The sequence below is a fragment of the Lichtheimia ornata genome, assembly GCF_029851405.1.
Source record: "Lichtheimia ornata isolate CBS 291.66 chromosome Unknown scaffold00036, whole genome shotgun sequence".
NCBI classification, from domain to species: domain Eukaryota; kingdom Fungi; phylum Mucoromycota; class Mucoromycetes; order Mucorales; family Lichtheimiaceae; genus Lichtheimia; species Lichtheimia ornata.
This window is the reverse complement of record NW_026695356.1, coordinates 264,049-284,257: the sequence shown is the minus strand read 5'-3', so window position 1 is coordinate 284,257 and position 20,209 is coordinate 264,049. Positions and strand designations below refer to the sequence as shown.

The window sequence follows — 20,209 nt, the reverse complement described above, 5'->3', positions numbered from 1 at the left end:
GTTGGGAATGCACAAAAGTGGCTGTTAGCTGCCAATGTATGACATAAAAGTGAGGGTTGCGTACCTGTCATGCATCGTCCCTGAGGTCCGGACTTTTTAGCCCAGCTACACAAAGAGGTCCTTCTGCATCTTTGGCTCTCCAGGGTCTAGATACTTTACATTAAACAAAGACCACTTGTCATATAGCATCATGCTTACAAACATAAAGGTGCCTGTATCTCCGAACTTTACAATGAAACATGGGATTTTAAATAGAGCAATGGGCTCGGCCTGGCCAACAGCACCTTGTGTGAAAGTTTCGCGTTCAATGTCGCAAACAGCCCAAAAAATATTTTTTGGTCGTCGTCGCCGAAGAGGTCGACCCCCAGATCCAGTTTGGCTGGTAGCGACATTGCGAAATCTGGGATTGGCAAGCTTGATCGTGAAACTTTCACCCAAGGTGCTGTTGGCCAAGCCGAGCCCATTGCTCTAATAAAAACCCCACGTTTGATTGTAAAGTTTGGAGATACGGGCATCTTTATGTTTTACCTATGCTGTAAGCGTGATCAAGTTGCTTTTTCCTAGTGAATGGTGTCGGCTGCATTAACGGAAAGATGGAGAGCTGAGTGAAATGGCACGTGGTCGTTACACAAACACGTCCTTGACAGGTTGCTGCACAAATGGAGGATGTTGATGCATTACCTTTAGGAAGGTACGTAAGTAAACAACACCCCATCAATATTTGTCAACGTATGTGTATGGTAATAATCGCTTGACATTGTATTTGGATGTAGCCACTCTTTTGCTCACAATAAAGATATACATAGTGATAGTTGTATATTCACGAGCCTTTTCTTTTGTAAATAAAAATGGATCATTATATACGGAGTACATTGACCCTACTTGCAAAAACGATGCATAGGGATTGTTTTGAGTAGCAACAAAAGGGGAAGCTTGTGGGATGGATTGCGAGGACACTAGACAATGAATGCATAATGATGGCTCCTTTTCCTATAGGGTGCTATTAAGATGGTTCTTGTGATTTCTAAAGCCCAGGACTTTTACAAGTAGATGCTTGTGCCATTATGTACAAAAGTTGAAATGGTTAATGCATGCGTGTCCAAGTACACAATGATGGGTGCTTCTCTTTTTCTTACCCTATACTCCTTTTCCCATTTTCTTTGTTGTCTATACATGTCAATTGGAATGGTATCAAGTGAAGAATACATCATCATCACTACATACCATCCCCATTGTACAGCGTGGCTGCCCAAACTATCTTCTTTACTGTATGATTAATGTAAGCATTTTCCCAACTACTAAGAGATCCACTCATCATCCCATCAAAGCTCATTGCATGAACATCATCATTATCATCATCAAGCGGTAAGCCAATCACGCTGTGGTCGAACTAAGCGCCAATTTTATTTCACACCTTCCCAGCATAAAAAGGTCACTCAGATCTCTTTCTAACGTTCACCATGGAAACCCATTTCGAAGCAGCATCAAACTACTTGAGCACCCACGACATTAAGCTATCAGACGACGAGAAACTAAAGGTCACACACTTTTGAACGTGTTTGGTCGACGACGACACTGACACACCTCCTCAGCTGTATGGGCTTTATAAGCAAGCTACCATAGGCGACTGCAACACGGCAAAGCCCAATCTCTTCCAGTTCGTTGCGAGAGCCAAATGGGATGCCTGGAATGCATTGAAAGGAATGTCCAAAGACGAAGCTGCTGAATCTTATGTACAACGAGTGGAGGAGCTACACGTTGGATGGTCGCGTCAGGGCGAGTATGATGTTGAAGACCAATCAAATTCAGTATGTATATGATCTTTACTAGTCAAATATCCACTGACAATCCATTGATAAGCGTAGGAAGATGACCAGAAACAAGGTATGGGTAATGCTGTCAGCAAACTAAGCTATGATGATGGTCAAGAAGGCATGGAGAAAGGGTAAGGATCGATGGATGAAGCAATCATGGTATAGTAAGCTTATTTTGTGGTTATAGACAAGAAGGCTTTTTCGACTATGTTTATGAGAACGATATTGATAACGTACGCAAATACATTACCGTGCACCATGAAGATGTGAATCAACGAGACGATCAGGTACGTGAACATCCTAGGCTGGCAACCAACACTATGGATATTGAACATGGAAATTACAGGGCTTATCTGCACTTCATCATGCATGTGATCGTGGCTATACCGAGATGATCGATTTACTTGTGGAATTGGATGCCAATGTCAATATAAAGGTAAATTACAATGTGGATCAACAACAACTGGGATCTCTTTGGTAACATGTTCTTTTAAGTCCGATGAAGGAGAAACACCAATGCATTATGGTAAGCAGATATCATTGCTGCCGCAAACCCATTACACCTAACACTTCTCCTAGCTTGTATGTCCGAACAGCTTGAGGCGGCCAAAAAGCTGATCAAATATGGTTGCGACACAAACATCAAGGACGATTCCGGTAGCACAGCCTTTGAACAGGCTGATTCGAGCTTTTTGAAGGAATTAGGCATTTAGGTATCTTTATTCCCCCCCCCCCATGTTGGCTATCATCCTTGTGCTCATAGAAAGACCAGCAGTAGTTTGATAATAAAGCGTCCTAGGATACCATTATTCAACTTCAATATACATGCTGCTTTATGGTTCAACGTACACCTGAGAGATCTTAGTATAGTAGAAATCATTTGCTTTGTTAGTTGTTGTTTCTAATAAACGACGCTGATGAATACACTATACGAGCAAGTTATGGCCTGTCATTTCCTTAGGAACGTCCAAGCCCATTATATGGAGGATTGTGGGAGCAACGTCTGCAAGGCATCCTTTTGCATTCTTTTCAAATTTGAACTTGTCTGATACAACGATAAAAGGAACATCCGATGTGGTGTGTGCGGTGTGTGGACTCTTGCCATCATCCGATAACATTTTTTCAGCATTACCGTGATCCGCAGTGACAACAAGTGTGTACCCATGTTTCTTGCATGCATCAAGAATGACACCAATACCGTGATCTGTAGCACCTACAGCCTTGACAGCTGCATCATACTTGCCGGTGTGACCCACCATGTCAGGAGGAGCAAAATTGCACATGACAAAAGGATACTTGTCACTTTCAATCGCTTCAGCTACCTTGTCAGCAACCTGCTTGGAGCTCATTTCGGGCTGGAGGTCATAGGTAGCCACTTTGGGTGATGGGATCAGTGCACGGTCCTCCTTGTCAAATTGTGCCTCTGTGCCACCATTGAAAAAGAAGGTAACATGGGCATACTTTTCAGTCTCAGCTACATGCATTTGCGATATGCCATTCTTGGACAACCATTCAGCGAGCACGTTATCCATGGTTTGTGCTTCAAATGCCACCTTGAAAGGAAAGTCGCTCTTGTATTGGGTCATGTCGTAGATACCAAGATCTTTGGGCACCTTGCTTTCAAATGGACATGGGCTGATACCAAAAGCTTGGTTGATTTCTCGCATCCGATCCGATCGAAAGTTAAAAAAGAAGAGCGTATCACCATCCTTGACACGTCCTTTATCACTGAGAATGATAGGCTTAAGGAATTCATCCGTTTCACCTTGGTCATAGCGCTTCTCAATGGCTGATACAGGATCGTCAGCCTTTTCTCCCTTGCCTTGTGTCAATCCTTCAAATGCAATTTGAATGCGCTCCCAACGTTTGTCACGATCCATTGCATAATAACGACCTACGATGGTTGCTATCGTGCCGTAATCTATCTTTTTCATTGCATCCTCCAATTGTTTGACATATTTGGTAGATGACTTGGGTGACGTATCACGCCCATCACCGAAGAATTGCACATACGCCTCGGGTACACCTGCTTCTTTGGCAGCTTCCAGTAGACAAATCAAGTGATCAATATGCGAGTGTACGCCACCATCCGACACGAGACCCAAAAAGTGCAATCGCCCATTGCCTTCCTTTGCACGATCAAATGCTGCCTTGATATTGGGGATTTGACCAAACTCTTTCTTTTTGGCAGCAATGTCAATTCGGACAATATCCTTTTAGAGTAGCAATGATTAATGTTAGCTACTATTACGCTTTTATACCATCTCAATCGTATTCTTTTCTTACCTGGTACACCACACGACCAGCACCAATGTTCAAATGACCCACTTCAGAGTTACCCATTAATCCATCCGGAAGACCAACATCAAGACCATGTGCCGATATCTTGATAAAAGGATCATTCTTTTCCAATTTATCCATGACAGGTGTATCGGCATTTCGGATCGCGTCACCTTCAGCTGACTTTTTGCTTGAAATACCCCATCCATCAATGCAAATTAGACACACCTTGTTCTTGGGTGTCTGTTTCTCTTTTGGCATTTGTCCACCTCCAGGCATTTTGTTGAATAAAAGGGAAAAAGAGAGATGATAAAGCTTCCTCGGGGGATTAACGTGTGTGCTTTTTTATTCATTGTTATCAACTCTGACACAAAAGAGGATCATCAACGGGATACAAATCATATGCATTGGTAAAGTGACATCATTATGCAAGTAGCATATCCCACTCTTGATTGAAAATGGTACGCGTATCATAGCCAATGGCTTGTCACGGTTGACATGTCCCAAAACGCTGTGTGACACAATGATTTCGACATGCAGTGGTCGGGGTCGTGGGGGGGGTGGAGAGCGACTTTAAACTTCTTGGTTTCGTTTGGCTTGTTCTTCTTTGCCTGTTCCTGATCACCGCCATGTCTAGTTTCCGGGGAAGCGATAGAAACCGCAATCGTCGACGCTACAACATGTGGGAGACAATCAAGTATGTCAAATGCAAGAAACAAGGTTGGTTAACGTGCTGACCTTCCCAAATATCTTGACAGCAATGAAGAGGAGCCCTCCCCAGTGGTGGTGAATGCCACTTTGAATCTTGCAACCAATCAGTTCGACGTCATGGATAACCCGGTGGAAGAACGCCCTCCTCCATCAAAGTTCGATTTCTTGCGACATGGCCAGGATAGTCGAGCTATGCAATGGACTATGGATATGCAACACGGCAATGGCTGGGGAGCTGCACCCGCGCAAGTGGAGTCGTGGTCGCAACCTATGCACGAGTTTGATACGAGCCATGACACTCGTTTCAGCAAAGGACACGCTGGCAACAATGACAACAACTATGGCGATGATGCACCCACGTTTAAGCTTAACTTTGATGTTGGTGACGAGAAGGCATATTTCACCCAACATGTCGACTTTGATTCCTATCGCACACGATCCGTTGTCCCTGAAGCCGAAGACATATTGAATGCCGATGACGATTTATTGGAATATCATCCTGGCACGCTTCCCAATGTACCTGTCAACCGTGTCCATGGCTCGTACAACAGCATTCAAGAATATCTCTACACCCACTTCGAGCTCATGCGCACTGATTTGCTGATTCCGCTCCAAAAGGCCGTAAAGACGTATCGCAATAGTATCAGAAAAGTCGATGAAGTCAATCTCTTGGAAGATCCATCCTTCACCTCTCAACCACCTACCGATCCCGCTGCACCACCACCACCAAGAGCATTTCGCGTTTATGAACATGTAAGTATTTTGGCTATAGGGATGTATACTTGATATACTGATTATTGTATCAAGGTGCGATTGAATGCGGTGGTGTTTGGACCACGTCAAGTGTTGTATCGAATCGCATTTCGTTTGCCGTACACAGAAAATCGAGTCGCCTGGGAGACATCCAAACGATTGATTGAAGGCTCATTGGTCATGCTATCCAAGGATAACTTTGAAAAGGATATCAAGATTGCCACCGTGGTTGCCAGAGGTGACGTTCCAATGCGAGGATCAAATCGCTTCGAGTACATGATTGATATTATGCTGGAGAGGGATAACAATGCTTTGCCAATGGGATTTGGTGACCCTCTTGGCGTTGAGCAAGACAAATACACAATGGTAAGTTCGGTATTACATGGGTTTTGGTAGCATTGGCTGATTGATTTATGCGATAGATTGAAGCTACAGAAGGATACTTTGAAGGTGTGTAAATGACAGCATGGATTCAATTATGGAACGTGTGTTGCTAATCTCACCCCGTATAGCGTATCGACACATTCTCAGCGTCATGCAAAACATGCCACCCGAAGATTTGCCATTCGCCCCCATCTTGGTCGATGTCTCCAAAGACGTGCTTTTACCGCATTATGCAGCTGTCAAACGCAATTATGATATTGCTCCTTACCGAAATGGTCAACGCCAAGGCCCACCCATGCCTGTTGATATCACCGCTCAATGGCGTCCTTACAACATCGGGATGGATAGCACACAAGTGGATGCGTTGAAGACTATGCTTTCCAATAACATTGCAATTGTACAAGGTAAGATTGTATTGGAGGCGAGGAAAAGATTGCATGCTAAATACGAGTATGCTAGGTCCTCCTGGTACTGGTAAAACATTTGTGGGCACATACGCCATGCGGGTGCTGCTCAACAATTTCCCAAAGAGTATTGGACCCATTGTATGCATTTGTCAAACCAACCACGGTAAGAATAGGATCATGGGGTTATCAATAGCAATACCAAATCTCATTGTTCTACTATTTTTAGCCTTGGATCAGTTTTTGGAACATATTCTTCGGGACAATGATGAGATTGTGCGTGTTGGCAGTCGATCCAAATCAGACCTTATGAAGGACCATCTATTGTACGAGTTACGTAAGGAGGCAGCACCACCCAAAGGCATTGGTCGATTGTATCGGAAACGTGATGAAATTGAACGCAGCATCCGTGATCTCATTATCGAATTGTATGAGGAGCCATGTGTGACACTGGAGTATGTGAAATCAATCAATGGTCTCAGCCCAAGACAACTGGACAGCTTGAAACGATTGGGTGAGCGTGAGAAGAAGCGTTCTGAAAAGAAGCCAGCTGGTGGAATATCCTTTGATGATGACGACGATGACGACGACGATTGGGTTATCTCGACATCAGCAGCGGCAGCTACTCCATCATCCACATCATCATCTCGCCCTGGATCAAAGCAACAAAACAAACGTGGAGGACGTAATAACAAGCGCCAACAACAGCAATCTTCAAAGAGTAATGGTGCCAGCAGCGAATGGTTGGATGGTAATCCGAATTTGGAACCAGAAGCCAAGGAGTCCAAGATCAATCCCATCGAAGTTTGGCTACAAGATGCTATTGAATACGCTAGCGCCAACGGTGCACTTTACACATTTCAAGATGAGATGAAGGAGGATTTACTTGAACAGCAAAAGGGATTGATTTTCGATGAGGAGGATGAGGAGGATGTTATGGACGAAGATGAAATCCGTGAAATCAAGCTCAATTTCGTCGATGAACCTGATTTACGTGGCAACAAGAACAGATTCATCAACATTGGATATGCCTATCAGAAGCAAGAGGATCCCAACGAACGACCAGAGACTTTTTGGGACCGAGTGATGGATGCCGCAGGCAACAATGTGGGTAGACGTGATGCTCAAGCACGCAAGGTTGTCAATTACAAAAAGATGGATTCTTCAAAAAAGATGGATACCAGTGGGTTCAACTTTTTCGACGATCTTATGGATGAAACTCCTGCTGCTGAGGAGCCACAGCATTATGTTCTTGAACGGTGGGCAAAGGACGAGCCTGATGCCACCATGTGGCCACTGCCGGTACGACTTGAAGCTCACAAGCGTTGGGCAGAGCAACGTAATCGTGATTTAAGTGCAACGCTGCGTGGATTGATGGTGCAATATGAGAACATATCCAAGGAGATTCGTAAGCTTAACGTGGCGAGAGACGTCAAGATTTGTCGAGATCATCGAGTTATTGGTATGACAAGTACTGCAGCGGTATGTTTATTCCTTACAGCTATGATATCGCTCGTATACTAAAGAAGTGGGATATAGGCAAAATACCATGATCTTCTTGAAGGCATCAAACCCCGTGTGATGGTGGTTGAAGAAGCAGCAGAAATGCTTGAATCCCATATTGTCACTGCCCTTACGCAATCTTTGCAGCATCTTATATTGATTGGGTAAGTTTTTTTAATTAGAGAACGATCAAAGAGTGGCATGTATTCATTCATCTTATCTTATAGTGACCATCAACAATTACGACCTCAATCAGCTGTTCATCAACTCGCCGAAAAACACCATTTGAGCGTCTCGCTATTTGAACGCCTTGTCATGAACGACCTACCATTTACGAGACTATCACACCAACGACGTATGCGACCTGATATCCGCATGTTGATCGATCCAATCTACAGTGATCCACCACTACGTGACCACCCGGATGTCACAAGGTATCCTGCTGTACGTGGCGTCCAAGAGCCTGTCTACTTCATCAGTCACAATGAGGATGAACAGCATATCGCCGAGAGCGCCTCTAAATGCAACGAACATGAGGCATTAATGGCAGCCAAGTTATCCATATACCTCATGTTGCAGGGATATTCTCCTGAAGACATTACGATTATTACCATGTATGCTGGGCAGCGAACCATGATCAAACGCATGTTGCGTGCTGAACGACGTCCCGATCTCGATCCATCTGAAATTCTTGTGAGCAGCGTTGATGGATATCAAGGCGAGGAAAACAAGATCATCATTCTATCATTGGTGCGATCCAATGCAAATGGCCAAATTGGTTTCTTGCGTGTTGCTAATCGTGTCTGTGTCAGTTTATCTCGTGCAAAGCATGTAAGTTACCGATGGCATGATCATGGTCTCTCTCTTTGTGGATGATTAATGGCAATCAATATAGGGCATGTATATCTTGGGTAATGCATCATTGCTTTGTGAAAGAAGTGATCTTTGGAATGAAATTGTATCCAACCTTGAAGATCATGCAAGAAATCGGATTGGATCAAGATTGCCACTACGCTGCCAGAGACACGGTGAACTTACAGAGGTGCAATGGCCGGTGGATTTTGCAACGATCCCTGAAGGTGGTTGTACGAGACCTTGTGGAGAGCGTTTGCCTTGTGGACATGTGGTAAGTGATAATGATGAAAACCATCATGATGGATCATCTGACGACATGTTTTTTAGTGTGAGCTACCATGTCATCCCTATGATCATGAAGAAGTACGGTGTCGACAACCTTGCCCAAAGATTCTTGATGGATGTGGCCATCAGTGTACAAGACGTTGTTGTGAAGATTGTGGAATTTGCCTTCAGACCATTCAGCATCGTTTCCCTTGTGGACATGAAGTAGAAGGAGAATGTGGCCGAATCAAACGATTGTTGCAGAATCCGGCGGGGTGGAGATGCACATCTTGCCCGAAAGGGTAAACATTTCCTTTTGCAATAAAGTCAGTCAATATTTTTCGCACGCGTTCAGTCCCCACTCTTCTTTTGCCCTTCTTTCACACACTCCTATACAACATACACACACATTATGTCTGACCAATTTTTGGAATACGTTGAAAAGCATCAAGAGGCTTTTATTGAACGTCTTCGTAAGGCTGTTGCCATCCCCAGGTAATAAAATCATCATGGAAACAAAGAGTATTCTTGTTACTGACACATACGCGTATGTTTCACAGTGTGAGCAGTGACCCAGGTCATCGTCAAGATGTGTTCCGCATGGCAGAATTCTTGCAAAATGAACTCAAGGCATTGGGTGCCGACAATATTGAGACTCGTGATCCCGGCATGCAAGACTTTAACGGCCAACAAATTCCTTTGCCTCCTATTGTGCTGGCCACTGTAGGCAACAACCCTGCCAAGAAGACTATCCTTGTATATGGCCATTATGATGTCCAACCCGTAAGTGCATAGCATACATACATGCATAAGGAGATGGTGATGGTGATATTGAATGGTGTGTTTTGATAGGCATTGAAAGAAGATGGCTGGTCTACCAACCCCTTTGAACTTGTTGAGGATGAGCAACAACGATTGATTGGTCGTGGTTCTTCTGATGATAAGGGTCCTGTGCTTGGTTGGATCAATGTGGTGGAAGCTCACAAGTCCCTTGGATTGGAGCTGCCCGTGAATCTCAAGTTTTGTTTGGAAGGCATGGAAGAATCTGGTTCTGAAGGCTTGGATCCTATCATTTACAAGGAAGCCAAGGGCTACTTTGCTGATGTTGATGCTGTATGCATTTCCGACAACTACTGGCTCGGCACCACTAAGCCTTGCTTGACCTATGGTTTGCGTGGTGTATCCTACTTCCATATGACCGTCAAGGGTCCCGCACGTGATTTGCACTCTGGTGTCTTTGGTGGTACCGTCCATGAGCCCATGACTGATTTGTTTGCTGTGATGAGCAAGCTTGTTGCTCCCAATGGCAAGATCCAAATCCCTGGTATTTACGATATGGTGCGTCATTTGACTGGTAAGTAGATGGGGTGATGCATACGTGTGTATGTGTGAAGGATTTATATATGCTCATTGGGATTAATAGAGGAGGAGCAACGTACCTATGATAACATTGCCTTTGAAATGCATGAACTCCATGGCGCTGTTGGCAACACCACCAACATTCACGATGAGGTGCGTGATGTCTTGCAAGCTCGCTGGCGCTTCCCATCCCTCTCCCTTCACGGTATTGAGGGCGCTTTCTACAACCCTGGTGATAAGACTGTTGTCCCTGCCAAGGTCATTGGCAAGTTCTCGATCCGTACTGTCCCAGATATGGACCCTGAAAAGGTCACTGAGCTTGTTTGCAAGTATGTCAATGATGAGTTTGCCAAACTTGGTAGCAAGAACTCTATGGAAATCAAGTGCTCTCATGCTGGTAACCATTGGCTCTCGAGCCCTGATCATTGGACCTATGGTGAGTAAATGGGAACACGTGCATGCATATGTGGATACAAACGTGTCGAGTATATGCAATGATGGATGCTGATGATGCAATTCCTTTTCTTAGTTGCTGCTTCCAAGGCCGTTGAGCGTGTCTACAATGTCAAGCCCGATTTGACCCGTGAAGGTGGTTCTATTCCTGTTACTTTGAGCTTCCAAGATGCTCTTCAAAAGACTGTCCTCTTGTTGCCTATGGGCCGTGGTGATGATGTAAGTCATGGTGGTCATAAATGCAATATGCAAAAACTTACCCATGCGTGTTTTAGGGTGCTCACTCCATTAACGAAAAGTTGGATCGTTCTAACTACGTTCAAGGCACTAAGCTCCTTGGCGCTTACTTGTATGAGGTTGCAGATGCTAAGGCTGAATAAACATTACGCAAAAACACATGTATGCCAAACAACGTATAAACACACGTTTCCTTTTATCCATTCGAGAAGCATGATCCTGCGTTAAAGTTTGTCATAGGATGCATTAGATCACAAATAACAAAATAGCGGAAATGACAGAAAGAAAACAAAAATACAGAGTTTATGTCAAATGCGTTATGATGGTTGTGAGTGTGTGTGTGTGGGCTTAGCCAAAATGGGGCTTGGTGGATGATGGTGGGGTGGGGTTGAGAGCGTGGGTATATACACAAAAAGATGAGGATGGAAAAATAGTACACAAATGAGAGGAATGGATGCAAATAATGAGCGGGGAGGCGGAGAGAGTTTTTGTGATGAATGAAATAAGTTCGTATGTGTGTCTAGACAGGGGGATGCATTAATTGTGCAATGTGTTCTGGGACTTGATCTTCTGGATAGCGCCATTCTGGATGATTGTATAATTGGAGAGTATCCGATCGTTGCCATTTTGGATAATCTATAAACAATGAATGAGCTGCTTTGTTCAAGAAAGTGAAAAGATAATGATGATCATGATACATACCAACAGCCGATGGATGATGAAGGTTGCCTTGTACATCACGCTCAAGGAGATTAGCAGCACATGCTACATCACGATGAATTTGAAGACCATGGTAACGAGCAGGATAGCGTGTGCATTCGAATCCATTCTTGTAAGCGAGATAGGTAAGCACAGCCTGATCTTGACGATGGTTGGCACGTGAAGAACCTGGTGGAGCAATACAACGCTTGTCTAGACCACACGAAAACCAAGTGTCAACAATTGCACGAGCGGTGGCATTCGTCAAATCAAAGCCAACAGCTGCGCCATTGCAATTGCTGTAGCGACCATAGTCAGCTGGGTTCTCGCCAAAGTACTCAAACATTCCTGGATGGGTCCAGCGACTCATGCGTGTTGAGCTTCGTGGCGACCAAAAACCACCATGGCTTTTTACAAGTTCGGGTGCATGTTTTAAGAAGTCGGCAGTGACCATGTTGCCTGCATCCAACCAAACAAGAACATCATCGGGATACTTTTGAGCGACTTCATAAACGATGCCGGTCTTCCATGCGTATTCACCAGCGGCAATGGCTACATCCCAAAAGCGTGGATATCGGAAGTAGTCAAAGGTGACAAGCTCGTCAATAAGGCCATGGGCTACAAGTTGGTCCAACACTGGTAGCTGAGTACGATTCATGCCAATGTTGTAAACAACGATACGAGGGAATTCATCCACTTCGGGTCGCAAGTCGTTCAATGAGTACAAGAAGCTTTCAAGTGCGCATAAATGGTTGGCACTGGATGCAGTAACAATGGTGTATGGATATGACTTGGGCTTGGGTGGCATTATAATAGTGTCGTCAACTTCAATTGGCGTTATGGTTGTATCGTCAGGTAGTGATGAAGATGATACTGAGAAATCACATGCATTGTCACAGAGTGCTAGATAATAGATCAAGGGGGTGGGGTGAGAACTTTGATCCACGTTGCCATGGAGACAAGAGATAAAACATACCACTGCTACGGCGATACATTGTATCAACACCAAAGAAGCAGATAAAAAAGAAGCCGATAACGAAAGCCATGATCAATTGAGATGGCATTTTCTTCTTTTTAGGTGTTGTAGCATTGGTATTTGAAAGAGGTAATGCAATGGGAGCTCCCATGATGTAGAATGATGCAAGTGTGCAATTAAAAGTAAAGGTAGTAGAGAAGAGAAAAAGAGAAAAAAGGGAGAGATGAAGGCTGCAGTAAAATGAAAGAGAGGCTGAATATATAGTGAAAGCCATTGTTTTGGAACCTAAAAAAAGAACTTGACGGATCCGACCCGTTGGTGTAACAAGGACTGGGCGCGCGCACATACACATACACACGCTCGCTTGGTTGCTGGCTTGTGGCTGAGATAAACGAGACAGCTCCTTTCAATCTACGTACACCCAGCGCATAGTTTCGGCCCGCTTCACCCGCTTCGACAAGCACACTCCAGCAACGACGCCCCATTCAGCCTCATGACGAATTATGTCAACGATTTCCCAGAAGGCTTCTTCTTTATTCGATGCAAAGCAAAGCCAATGGCACTCGATGTCTACGGAGGTGGTATGCTGGTAAGCCCACTCCCGCTTTTGTTCGCTTGAATACTACCCCCTTTCTTTCCCTTCCCTTCCCCAACTCCTCTTTTTGATACGCGAGAATGGCCATATTGTATTAACTATCGCTATGCAAGAACGACTTTAATATCATCATTTGGCCCCAGGTAAGCTATCATCGTGCGATTAACGAGAATTGCGTATGCCAAGGCCATTAGACTGATTACATACATACATTGGTTGTTGGATTGATATAGAAAATGGTCGATAGTATCAATCAGGTACAGTACACTTGTATCATTCATGTAGAGATTGAATGCTAACGACGATATACATCAAGCTTTGGATGCATGAAGATGGCTTTTTGATTAATCGAAAATCGGGTCTTGGTATGTGCGCGTCTGCATTGGCATTATTGAAGATACGGGGTTTAAAGTGGGAAGGAGGGATGAATGGATGGGATTGCTACTAGCAAAGATATGGCAAAGTGCATTCACAAGTATGATTGTTATTCACCCTGTCACATTTTTACACTAGTACTGGACATTCGTGGAGGTATGTATTGGCACGAGCAAGGAGCAAGTATAGTTTAACTAATGCAAGCGGGCATTCCAACCACTGCTACTACTGCCACCATTACTTCCTAAAAGGCGATATTAAGCGTGACAAGGCCATCATCCAATACGCACGTAAACCTGGACTTGCTCACAACCAACGATGGAAATACCAAGATGGATTCATTTCTTCGGCAGCTTCTCCTCATCTCGTGCTTGATATTCGTGCAAGTATCTTTATCCTTGATTCAACAAGCGTTATGATCATGAAACTAATACTCTCCTCTGTGTATAGGGTGGAGACCATAAAGAAGCAGCTCAAGTGTTTTTGAATCACAAGGATGCCACTAGCCCAACACAACAATGGTTGATTCAACCCTTTGAAGACGCAAAATCCAAAGAAGATCTGGCATTGCTTCGACCACCACCATGTAACGTGTCCTCCATGTATATTCACTATATCCAGTAATAGGAGAAACATCGACTCAATGTGGCCATTTTATTATTTTTAGTGCAGAAACATCTGACCGATTTTCCTCAGCCTGAGGATTTGTGCGACTACCATCGTTTGGTGTACCATGATCACAAGCCGAGCCCATCTCCCAAACAAGTGGCAGGCGCAGCTGCTTTTGAGGTTCGAGATTTTTTTTATTTTGTTGCTCAGCGGCAAACAACATCCCCACAATGACGCTAATTTGGCGTGCTATGTATCTCTAGGCTATGCGGATCTATCTTGCAACCCAAAAGGAAAAGGATGAACCCGTCGTGACACCTCAAGCAAGAGACACATTACAAACTTTGGTCAGGGAACAGGTAAATGGATTGGGGCGAGGTTTGTTTCTTTGTTTTTGACACTCTTTGTTATGGGCAAGATTGCGGCATTACAAGATTTGATTAGCGCCCAAGACAGAGGAGAAGTATTACACACAGCCGAACAAGCTGCTTCTGGTTATTTTGCTCGCGAATTCGAAGGACAATAAAAAGTACTATGGTTGTAGTACCATCCTTTTTGATTGCTTTGAAAAACAATATACAAATGAATGAAAATGATATATATCAGGTTACATAGTGCTATTGTTGCACATTCGTGCCTAGTGAAAGAGAGAGAGAAAGATACACCCATTTCCTTTTCCTGCTCTTCCCTTTGATTTTCTTATGCAAACGTGTCGACCAAAACATAATGTCCCGATGGCAAGAGGATTGCATGACGAGACCAATGGCGGCCGATTGAGCAAGATGAGCCCATGTGGGACACTTGGACGATATGCAGGGAACACACGACTGATATGCAATGGGCGATGGATTATTGGACCAGAGAAGTGGCCACACTTGATTACACTTTTGTTGTTTATTGCTCCTTGTGTTCTTTTCGCCATCTTTACGTGAGCATATGCACCATGTGGGGGCGTTTCAATGTATATCAACATGCAGCTAAAAAAGGCAAATGTATACTAGATGTCCTTTTCTTTGGCATCATGTGCACCCTGCGGTACCGATACTATTTGCATATATGGCCGCTATTGCATTGGCATCCATGTTAAAGACATCATTTACTGATCCCGGGGTATGTATGGAATGATGATGGATAAGTCAATATAGCCAACTGTTGTTGTTGTTGTTGTTATGTAGATCATCCCTAGATACTTGCATGCTTCAGCCGTCGATGCAGCAGCAGCAACAACAGCAGACCCACAGGGACTCTATTATCGCGAGGTCCAGATCAAGGGCCGATCATGGTCCCTTAAGTATTGCGATACATGCCAAATCTTTCGTCCTCCTCGAGCATCCCACTGCAGGCAGTGTGACAATTGCGTTGGTAGGTATATTGCTTATATAGATGACCTGATTGCTACTAACCATTGAATCTCCCTTCAAAAGAATGCGAGGATCATCATTGTATATGGCTGAACAATTGCATTGGCAAACGCAATTACCGCTCCTTTTTCACGTTTATCACCACATGCACATTATTATGCCTGTATCTCGTTGGATGCTGCATTGCTCATGTACTTCTTTCAGTACCTTCGTCAGTACAACATCGTTCCTTTCATGACATGTTCAACCGTGCACCCGTCAGCTTTTGTTTAGCCATTGTATGCTTTGTGCTATTGTGGATGGTTGGAAGTCTTACGCTTTTTCATTGCTGGTTAATAGCACGTGGTGTCACCACGCACGAACAGGTAATAAAAACATTCTTTGGCGTGAATGGTTGTCTCATTACTTTAAACGTATACATAGCTGCGAGCACGCATTATGAGAGCAAGGGGGTATCCAAGTAGCAGCCCATACAAATCAAACAACCCCTTAACGAATGTGGTGCAAGCCATCTGTCAATATCGGCCAATCAGGCACGTGAATTACTACCATGTTTGAAAAGCGTTCAAGTCACATGTCATTGTTGCTGAATCATTTATTTACTACTATAGTTACATCCGGACAATACAGCAAGGAAACAGGGATATCTAGTAGCGAGTTGAAAGAGAGGATACGATATTTACAAAGGATGATTGGATGAGTTGGGGGATGATGATTTGGGATGATGAGATGATAATGATGACAATGGATAAATACAACGAATGGCTTCTATTCTACATGAGTACCTTGGAAAACATGCCATCGCCCACAATGGGTTTGAGACCTTCTTGAAGACATTCATACTTTACAAAGTCCCGAACTTGTTCAGTGGTCATTCCTGCGACACGTACAAGCATTCCACGGCCTTTGAGGAAGGGGCTTGTTGACCATAAAAGAGGACGGTGTTGTGTGCTTGCCATAAAGCGTTGTTCTTCAGCCATTCGTTCGAGTTTCTCGATTGATTCGGGGACACCGACAATGATTAGAGTTGCAAAGCACGTGTATGGACCGAGTTGACCTGCATAGCTTGTCAAAGGGGCAGGCATGGGTTGTTGATTTCCCTTGTGATCTTTTGTCTTATCATCGAGCGCCATATGATCACGCAATACAAGCTTGCCTTCGACGAAGACATCAATTCGACTCGAATAGTGCTGGAATAACCAACTCTCGCCACGTGTGATACGTCCACTATTGAACCAGTCGAGCAATACCAACTTGGATGAGGCACCAGAAGCAAGGTGGAATGTTTGGCGTGAGCAAAAAGACGATAACTTGAAGGACGTAACGGGATCAGGCAGCAGCATGAGCGTAGCATCAGCAGCTATATAGTTGGCGATGATCTGTTCAGATGAGGGTGGGAGGCCGAGTCTGCGTTGGATGTCTTTGAAGATCTTGGTGTTGCCTTGTGTCATGAGCAGCAACTTGGCTTGAGGACCCACTCGGACGACAATGTCAAAGTGATCGCCGCTGACGATGCCACCACCATAGCTTAGCATGTAGACAGCTCCTAGACGATTGGCATGTGCACCTGTTGGTACGAACTTTAAGGGGTATTGTGCATGGATACGAGAGAATTGAGCGCGGTTGCCAGAGCACTCGCACACCAAAGTGCCACTGCCTGGTTTATTAGATGCTGTTGTAGAGAAATGCATTTGGAAAAGAATAGAGTTGGAGAAAGAATGTGTCAAGTTAGATGCGGGGCAAAGGACAATTCTCAAGATATATAATAAATACCAGCTCAACTCTTGTGTTACAGTAACTTCCCCATCGAAGCTTTTTTGCTGAATGATGATCCCATCATTGATCATCCAGCTCCCTGGAATTGACACACCTTTACATCATATTTAGCAACTCTATGGGGGAAGTGTCATTCTTGGCAACACCTGGTAACACACACAAAAAAGAGATCAACCAAACCTACCAAAGCGCTCACCTTGGCAAAAGGGCGTTTAATACAATACCTTTTGGGTGTCATGTAACACGAACACCTGGGCATCTCTTTAACTTTACGACGGCTATTTTTGTCCATTCATAGCAATCATACATCCCCCACACACACACTCAATATTACATCCTCCGATGTATATAGAGTAGGCCCCAAGTGGCGCTCTTTAATCATGTGCGTGGTGAAACAATTAACTTTGTTTCCATGGTACAAATCCTTTCTTTTCCAGTATAGCCCAACGAGTACCCATCAAAATTTCATAACAGTGCCAAGGGCTTGTAGCACATGTCCCCAAAATAAACCTTTGACTTCTATATGCTGTTGTTGATGTGATTCAATCATTGATCAAAGTAGTGTTCCAGAACCGTTCCTTCCTTGATCACTGATTGTTGTGAGAACCACCATTCATTAGTAGTAGTCATTTTCTGAAACATAAAAAAGTCGCATTCATCTCGGACATTTGTCATTTTAGTGGATGCATTAAACAACAATAGGTTCCATTCATAACATAGAAACATGGAACTTGAAGGTTTTGCATGTACACGACTCATTGTGATTGCTCATGCTGTCGTACAACTTGTATGATGATGACCCCTTAATACTATACAATAATGAGCTTGCCAAGAGTAAACACCGAAACAAAGAGCATCACAATGAAACCCTAATGCGTTTCTTGAACCTGTTACAGGAAACGGCTCTTTATTTCAATTACAAACGTTATAGTAACAAAGGAGAACAATGGGGGAATGTCAATGTGGTGCATGCGTTGATATGAATGATAGCTGTCAGCAGAAAAGAAGATCAATGCAGTGGACAATTGATCTGAGTTGGGTTGATTGGTGCAATAGAACAGATATGAGCACGTGCCTTTCCTTTCATGCATGTGTGAATCGATCATCCCGTGTATGCATACCTTTGGTGGTGGAGGTGGTGATTGTCATGGCATCGTTTATTTGTGGGGTCATATCACGTGGATTAGAAAAGATTCTTGCTCATTGTATATGATAAATGAAAGTCAACTAGCCAGTGTGACATGATATGCAATTATGATGGCCAACATGATACGACGTTGCTTCTATACAACTTGCTCTTTTATTACGATCAAATCATTGACTGCTATCTATCCCTTCCTCTCATGCGTAGTTCTTGTCAACATGAAGCCAAGTTGAATTCCCGCACGTTTCACACTGAGCATCTTTCACCGGGAGCCGAGTTTCTTTCAACACAACCACAACCACAATGTCCATTCGTCGAAGCGCACGCATTGCAAAGACCAACGGTGTCGATGCATTGGCAGAATCGTTGTCCATCAAAGCGGCACCAAAACGCAAGCAGAGTGCATCGATCACTGAAAAAAAGACAACTGTCAAGCGACGCACCAAGAGTGTAAAGCAAGAAGCCCGTGTCATGGGAAAGGCACCTGAGAACTGGCAAGCAGTGTACGACCGGATACGTGATTATCGTAGCAAAACGACTGCACCAGTGGATACGATGGGTTGTGAGCGTTTAGCAGAGGAGGATGTTTCTGATAAAGTAAGCACAATCAAGAAGATAGTGGTCATATTCTAACTCTCATGATGGATGTGTAGGTGTTTCGTTTCCAAACGCTCGTTTCATTGATGCTCTCGTCACAAACCAAGGACACTGTTACTAGTGCCGCTGTCAAGAATATGCAAACAACGCTCCCAGGTGGCTTGACATTGGAAAGTATTCTACAAGTCAGCGAGGCGGATTTGGATGAGAAAATTAAGGCTGTTGGATTCCATCAACGAAAAGCAGGGTAAGTACTTGTGATATGAGGTATATGGGCCATCTTTATTTATGGGTACAAAAGCTATATCAAAAAGACCGCTGTTATTCTCCGTGACAAGTACGATGGTGACATACCCGATACAATTGAAGGATTGATGGATCTTCCAGGTGTAGGACCAAAGATGGTAAGCAAACAATGGAAAACAAGGGGAACAGCAATCGTTAACGTCCTATGGTAGGGGTATCTTTGTCTTCAGATTGCATGGAAGATGTAAGTATTGGTGAAGTTGGTGACGAGAGGATATGACATTGATCATGGCGGATGGATAGGAATGCAGGCATTGGCGTGGATGTACATGTTCATCGTATCAGCAACCGACTTGGCTGGTGCAATACAGAGAATGCACAACCTGAAGATACACGCAAGGTAATGGATCATTGATGTGTTTCTTGGTCATTGTATGTGCTGATGAATGGTTCATCTTTGCAGCAACTCGAATCATGGTTACCCAAAGAGTATTGGCGACCCATCAATCCTCTTCTTGTTGGTTTTGGACAAGTCATGTGCTTACCGAGAGGACCGAAATGTGGTGAATGCCCAGTACGAGAGTATTGCCCATCCGCTATTACGTCTGTCAAAAAGGTCAAAAAGGAGGTGGTGCAAAATGACAGTGTGGCGATCAAAGAGGAATCGGTCGAGAATGTAACATTCACTGGTGAACATGACCCTACCATCAAGACCGAAAATCCTTTAGATTGGTAATAGGTAGAATTGCTTGTGTCAATAAATGATTCCCTTTCGTGATCGAGATGTTGTTGCACACGACTGCTATTTAAGGCT

The 20,209-nt window shown here is 44.0% G+C and overlaps 8 protein-coding genes across 8 annotated transcripts; 5 read left to right on the top strand and 3 right to left on the bottom strand.

The window, feature by feature from the left end:
* Positions 1-1,460: 1,460 nt before the first annotated feature.
* On the top strand, positions 1,461-2,527 carry O0I10_007489 (uncharacterized protein; the record flags this gene model as incomplete). The annotated part of the gene is made up of 7 exons (XM_058487505.1): positions 1,461-1,538; positions 1,593-1,808; positions 1,866-1,945; positions 2,002-2,101; positions 2,161-2,250; positions 2,310-2,340; positions 2,394-2,527. The coding sequence occupies 7 exons, from the start codon at positions 1,461-1,463 to the stop codon at positions 2,525-2,527; spliced, it is 729 nt and encodes a 242-aa protein (XP_058341805.1).
* Positions 2,528-2,740: 213 nt separating this feature from the next.
* Positions 2,741-4,373, bottom strand: O0I10_007488 (2,3-bisphosphoglycerate-independent phosphoglycerate mutase; the record flags this gene model as incomplete). The annotated part of the gene is made up of 2 exons (XM_058487504.1): positions 2,741-4,027; positions 4,101-4,373. 2 exons carry the CDS (start codon positions 4,371-4,373, stop codon positions 2,741-2,743), a joined length of 1,560 nt encoding a protein of 519 aa, XP_058341804.1.
* Positions 4,374-4,723: 350 nt separating this feature from the next.
* Positions 4,724-9,274, top strand: O0I10_007487 (uncharacterized protein; the record flags this gene model as incomplete). Its single annotated transcript, XM_058487503.1, has 11 exons — positions 4,724-4,791; positions 4,853-5,558; positions 5,613-5,924; positions 5,981-6,008; positions 6,071-6,346; positions 6,402-6,512; positions 6,576-7,828; positions 7,886-8,013; positions 8,077-8,680; positions 8,745-8,975; positions 9,032-9,274. 11 exons carry the CDS (start codon positions 4,724-4,726, stop codon positions 9,272-9,274), a joined length of 3,960 nt encoding a protein of 1,319 aa, XP_058341803.1.
* Positions 9,275-9,380: 106 nt separating this feature from the next.
* Positions 9,381-11,160, top strand: O0I10_007486 (uncharacterized protein; the record flags this gene model as incomplete). The annotated part of the gene is made up of 6 exons (XM_058487502.1): positions 9,381-9,463; positions 9,529-9,751; positions 9,821-10,322; positions 10,392-10,763; positions 10,857-10,999; positions 11,056-11,160. 6 exons carry the CDS (start codon positions 9,381-9,383, stop codon positions 11,158-11,160), a joined length of 1,428 nt encoding a protein of 475 aa, XP_058341802.1.
* A 377-nt stretch (positions 11,161-11,537) lies between these two features.
* On the bottom strand, positions 11,538-12,843 carry O0I10_007485 (uncharacterized protein; the record flags this gene model as incomplete). The annotated part of the gene is made up of 3 exons (XM_058487501.1): positions 11,538-11,653; positions 11,720-12,619; positions 12,693-12,843. The coding sequence occupies 3 exons, from the start codon at positions 12,841-12,843 to the stop codon at positions 11,538-11,540; spliced, it is 1,167 nt and encodes a 388-aa protein (XP_058341801.1).
* A 342-nt stretch (positions 12,844-13,185) lies between these two features.
* Positions 13,186-14,797, top strand: O0I10_007484 (uncharacterized protein; the record flags this gene model as incomplete). The annotated part of the gene is made up of 10 exons (XM_058487500.1): positions 13,186-13,281; positions 13,401-13,430; positions 13,521-13,544; positions 13,604-13,652; positions 13,801-13,818; positions 13,914-14,044; positions 14,113-14,248; positions 14,330-14,451; positions 14,535-14,630; positions 14,690-14,797. 10 exons carry the CDS (start codon positions 13,186-13,188, stop codon positions 14,795-14,797), a joined length of 810 nt encoding a protein of 269 aa, XP_058341800.1.
* A 1,608-nt stretch (positions 14,798-16,405) lies between these two features.
* On the bottom strand, positions 16,406-17,323 carry O0I10_007483 (uncharacterized protein; the record flags this gene model as incomplete). The annotated part of the gene is made up of 1 exon (XM_058487499.1): positions 16,406-17,323. The coding sequence occupies one exon, from the start codon at positions 17,321-17,323 to the stop codon at positions 16,406-16,408; it is 918 nt and encodes a 305-aa protein (XP_058341799.1).
* A 1,532-nt stretch (positions 17,324-18,855) lies between these two features.
* On the top strand, positions 18,856-20,131 carry O0I10_007482 (uncharacterized protein; the record flags this gene model as incomplete). Its single annotated transcript, XM_058487498.1, has 6 exons — positions 18,856-19,149; positions 19,206-19,396; positions 19,451-19,553; positions 19,608-19,639; positions 19,699-19,795; positions 19,859-20,131. 6 exons carry the CDS (start codon positions 18,856-18,858, stop codon positions 20,129-20,131), a joined length of 990 nt encoding a protein of 329 aa, XP_058341798.1.
* Between the last annotated feature and the right edge of the window lie 78 nt (positions 20,132-20,209).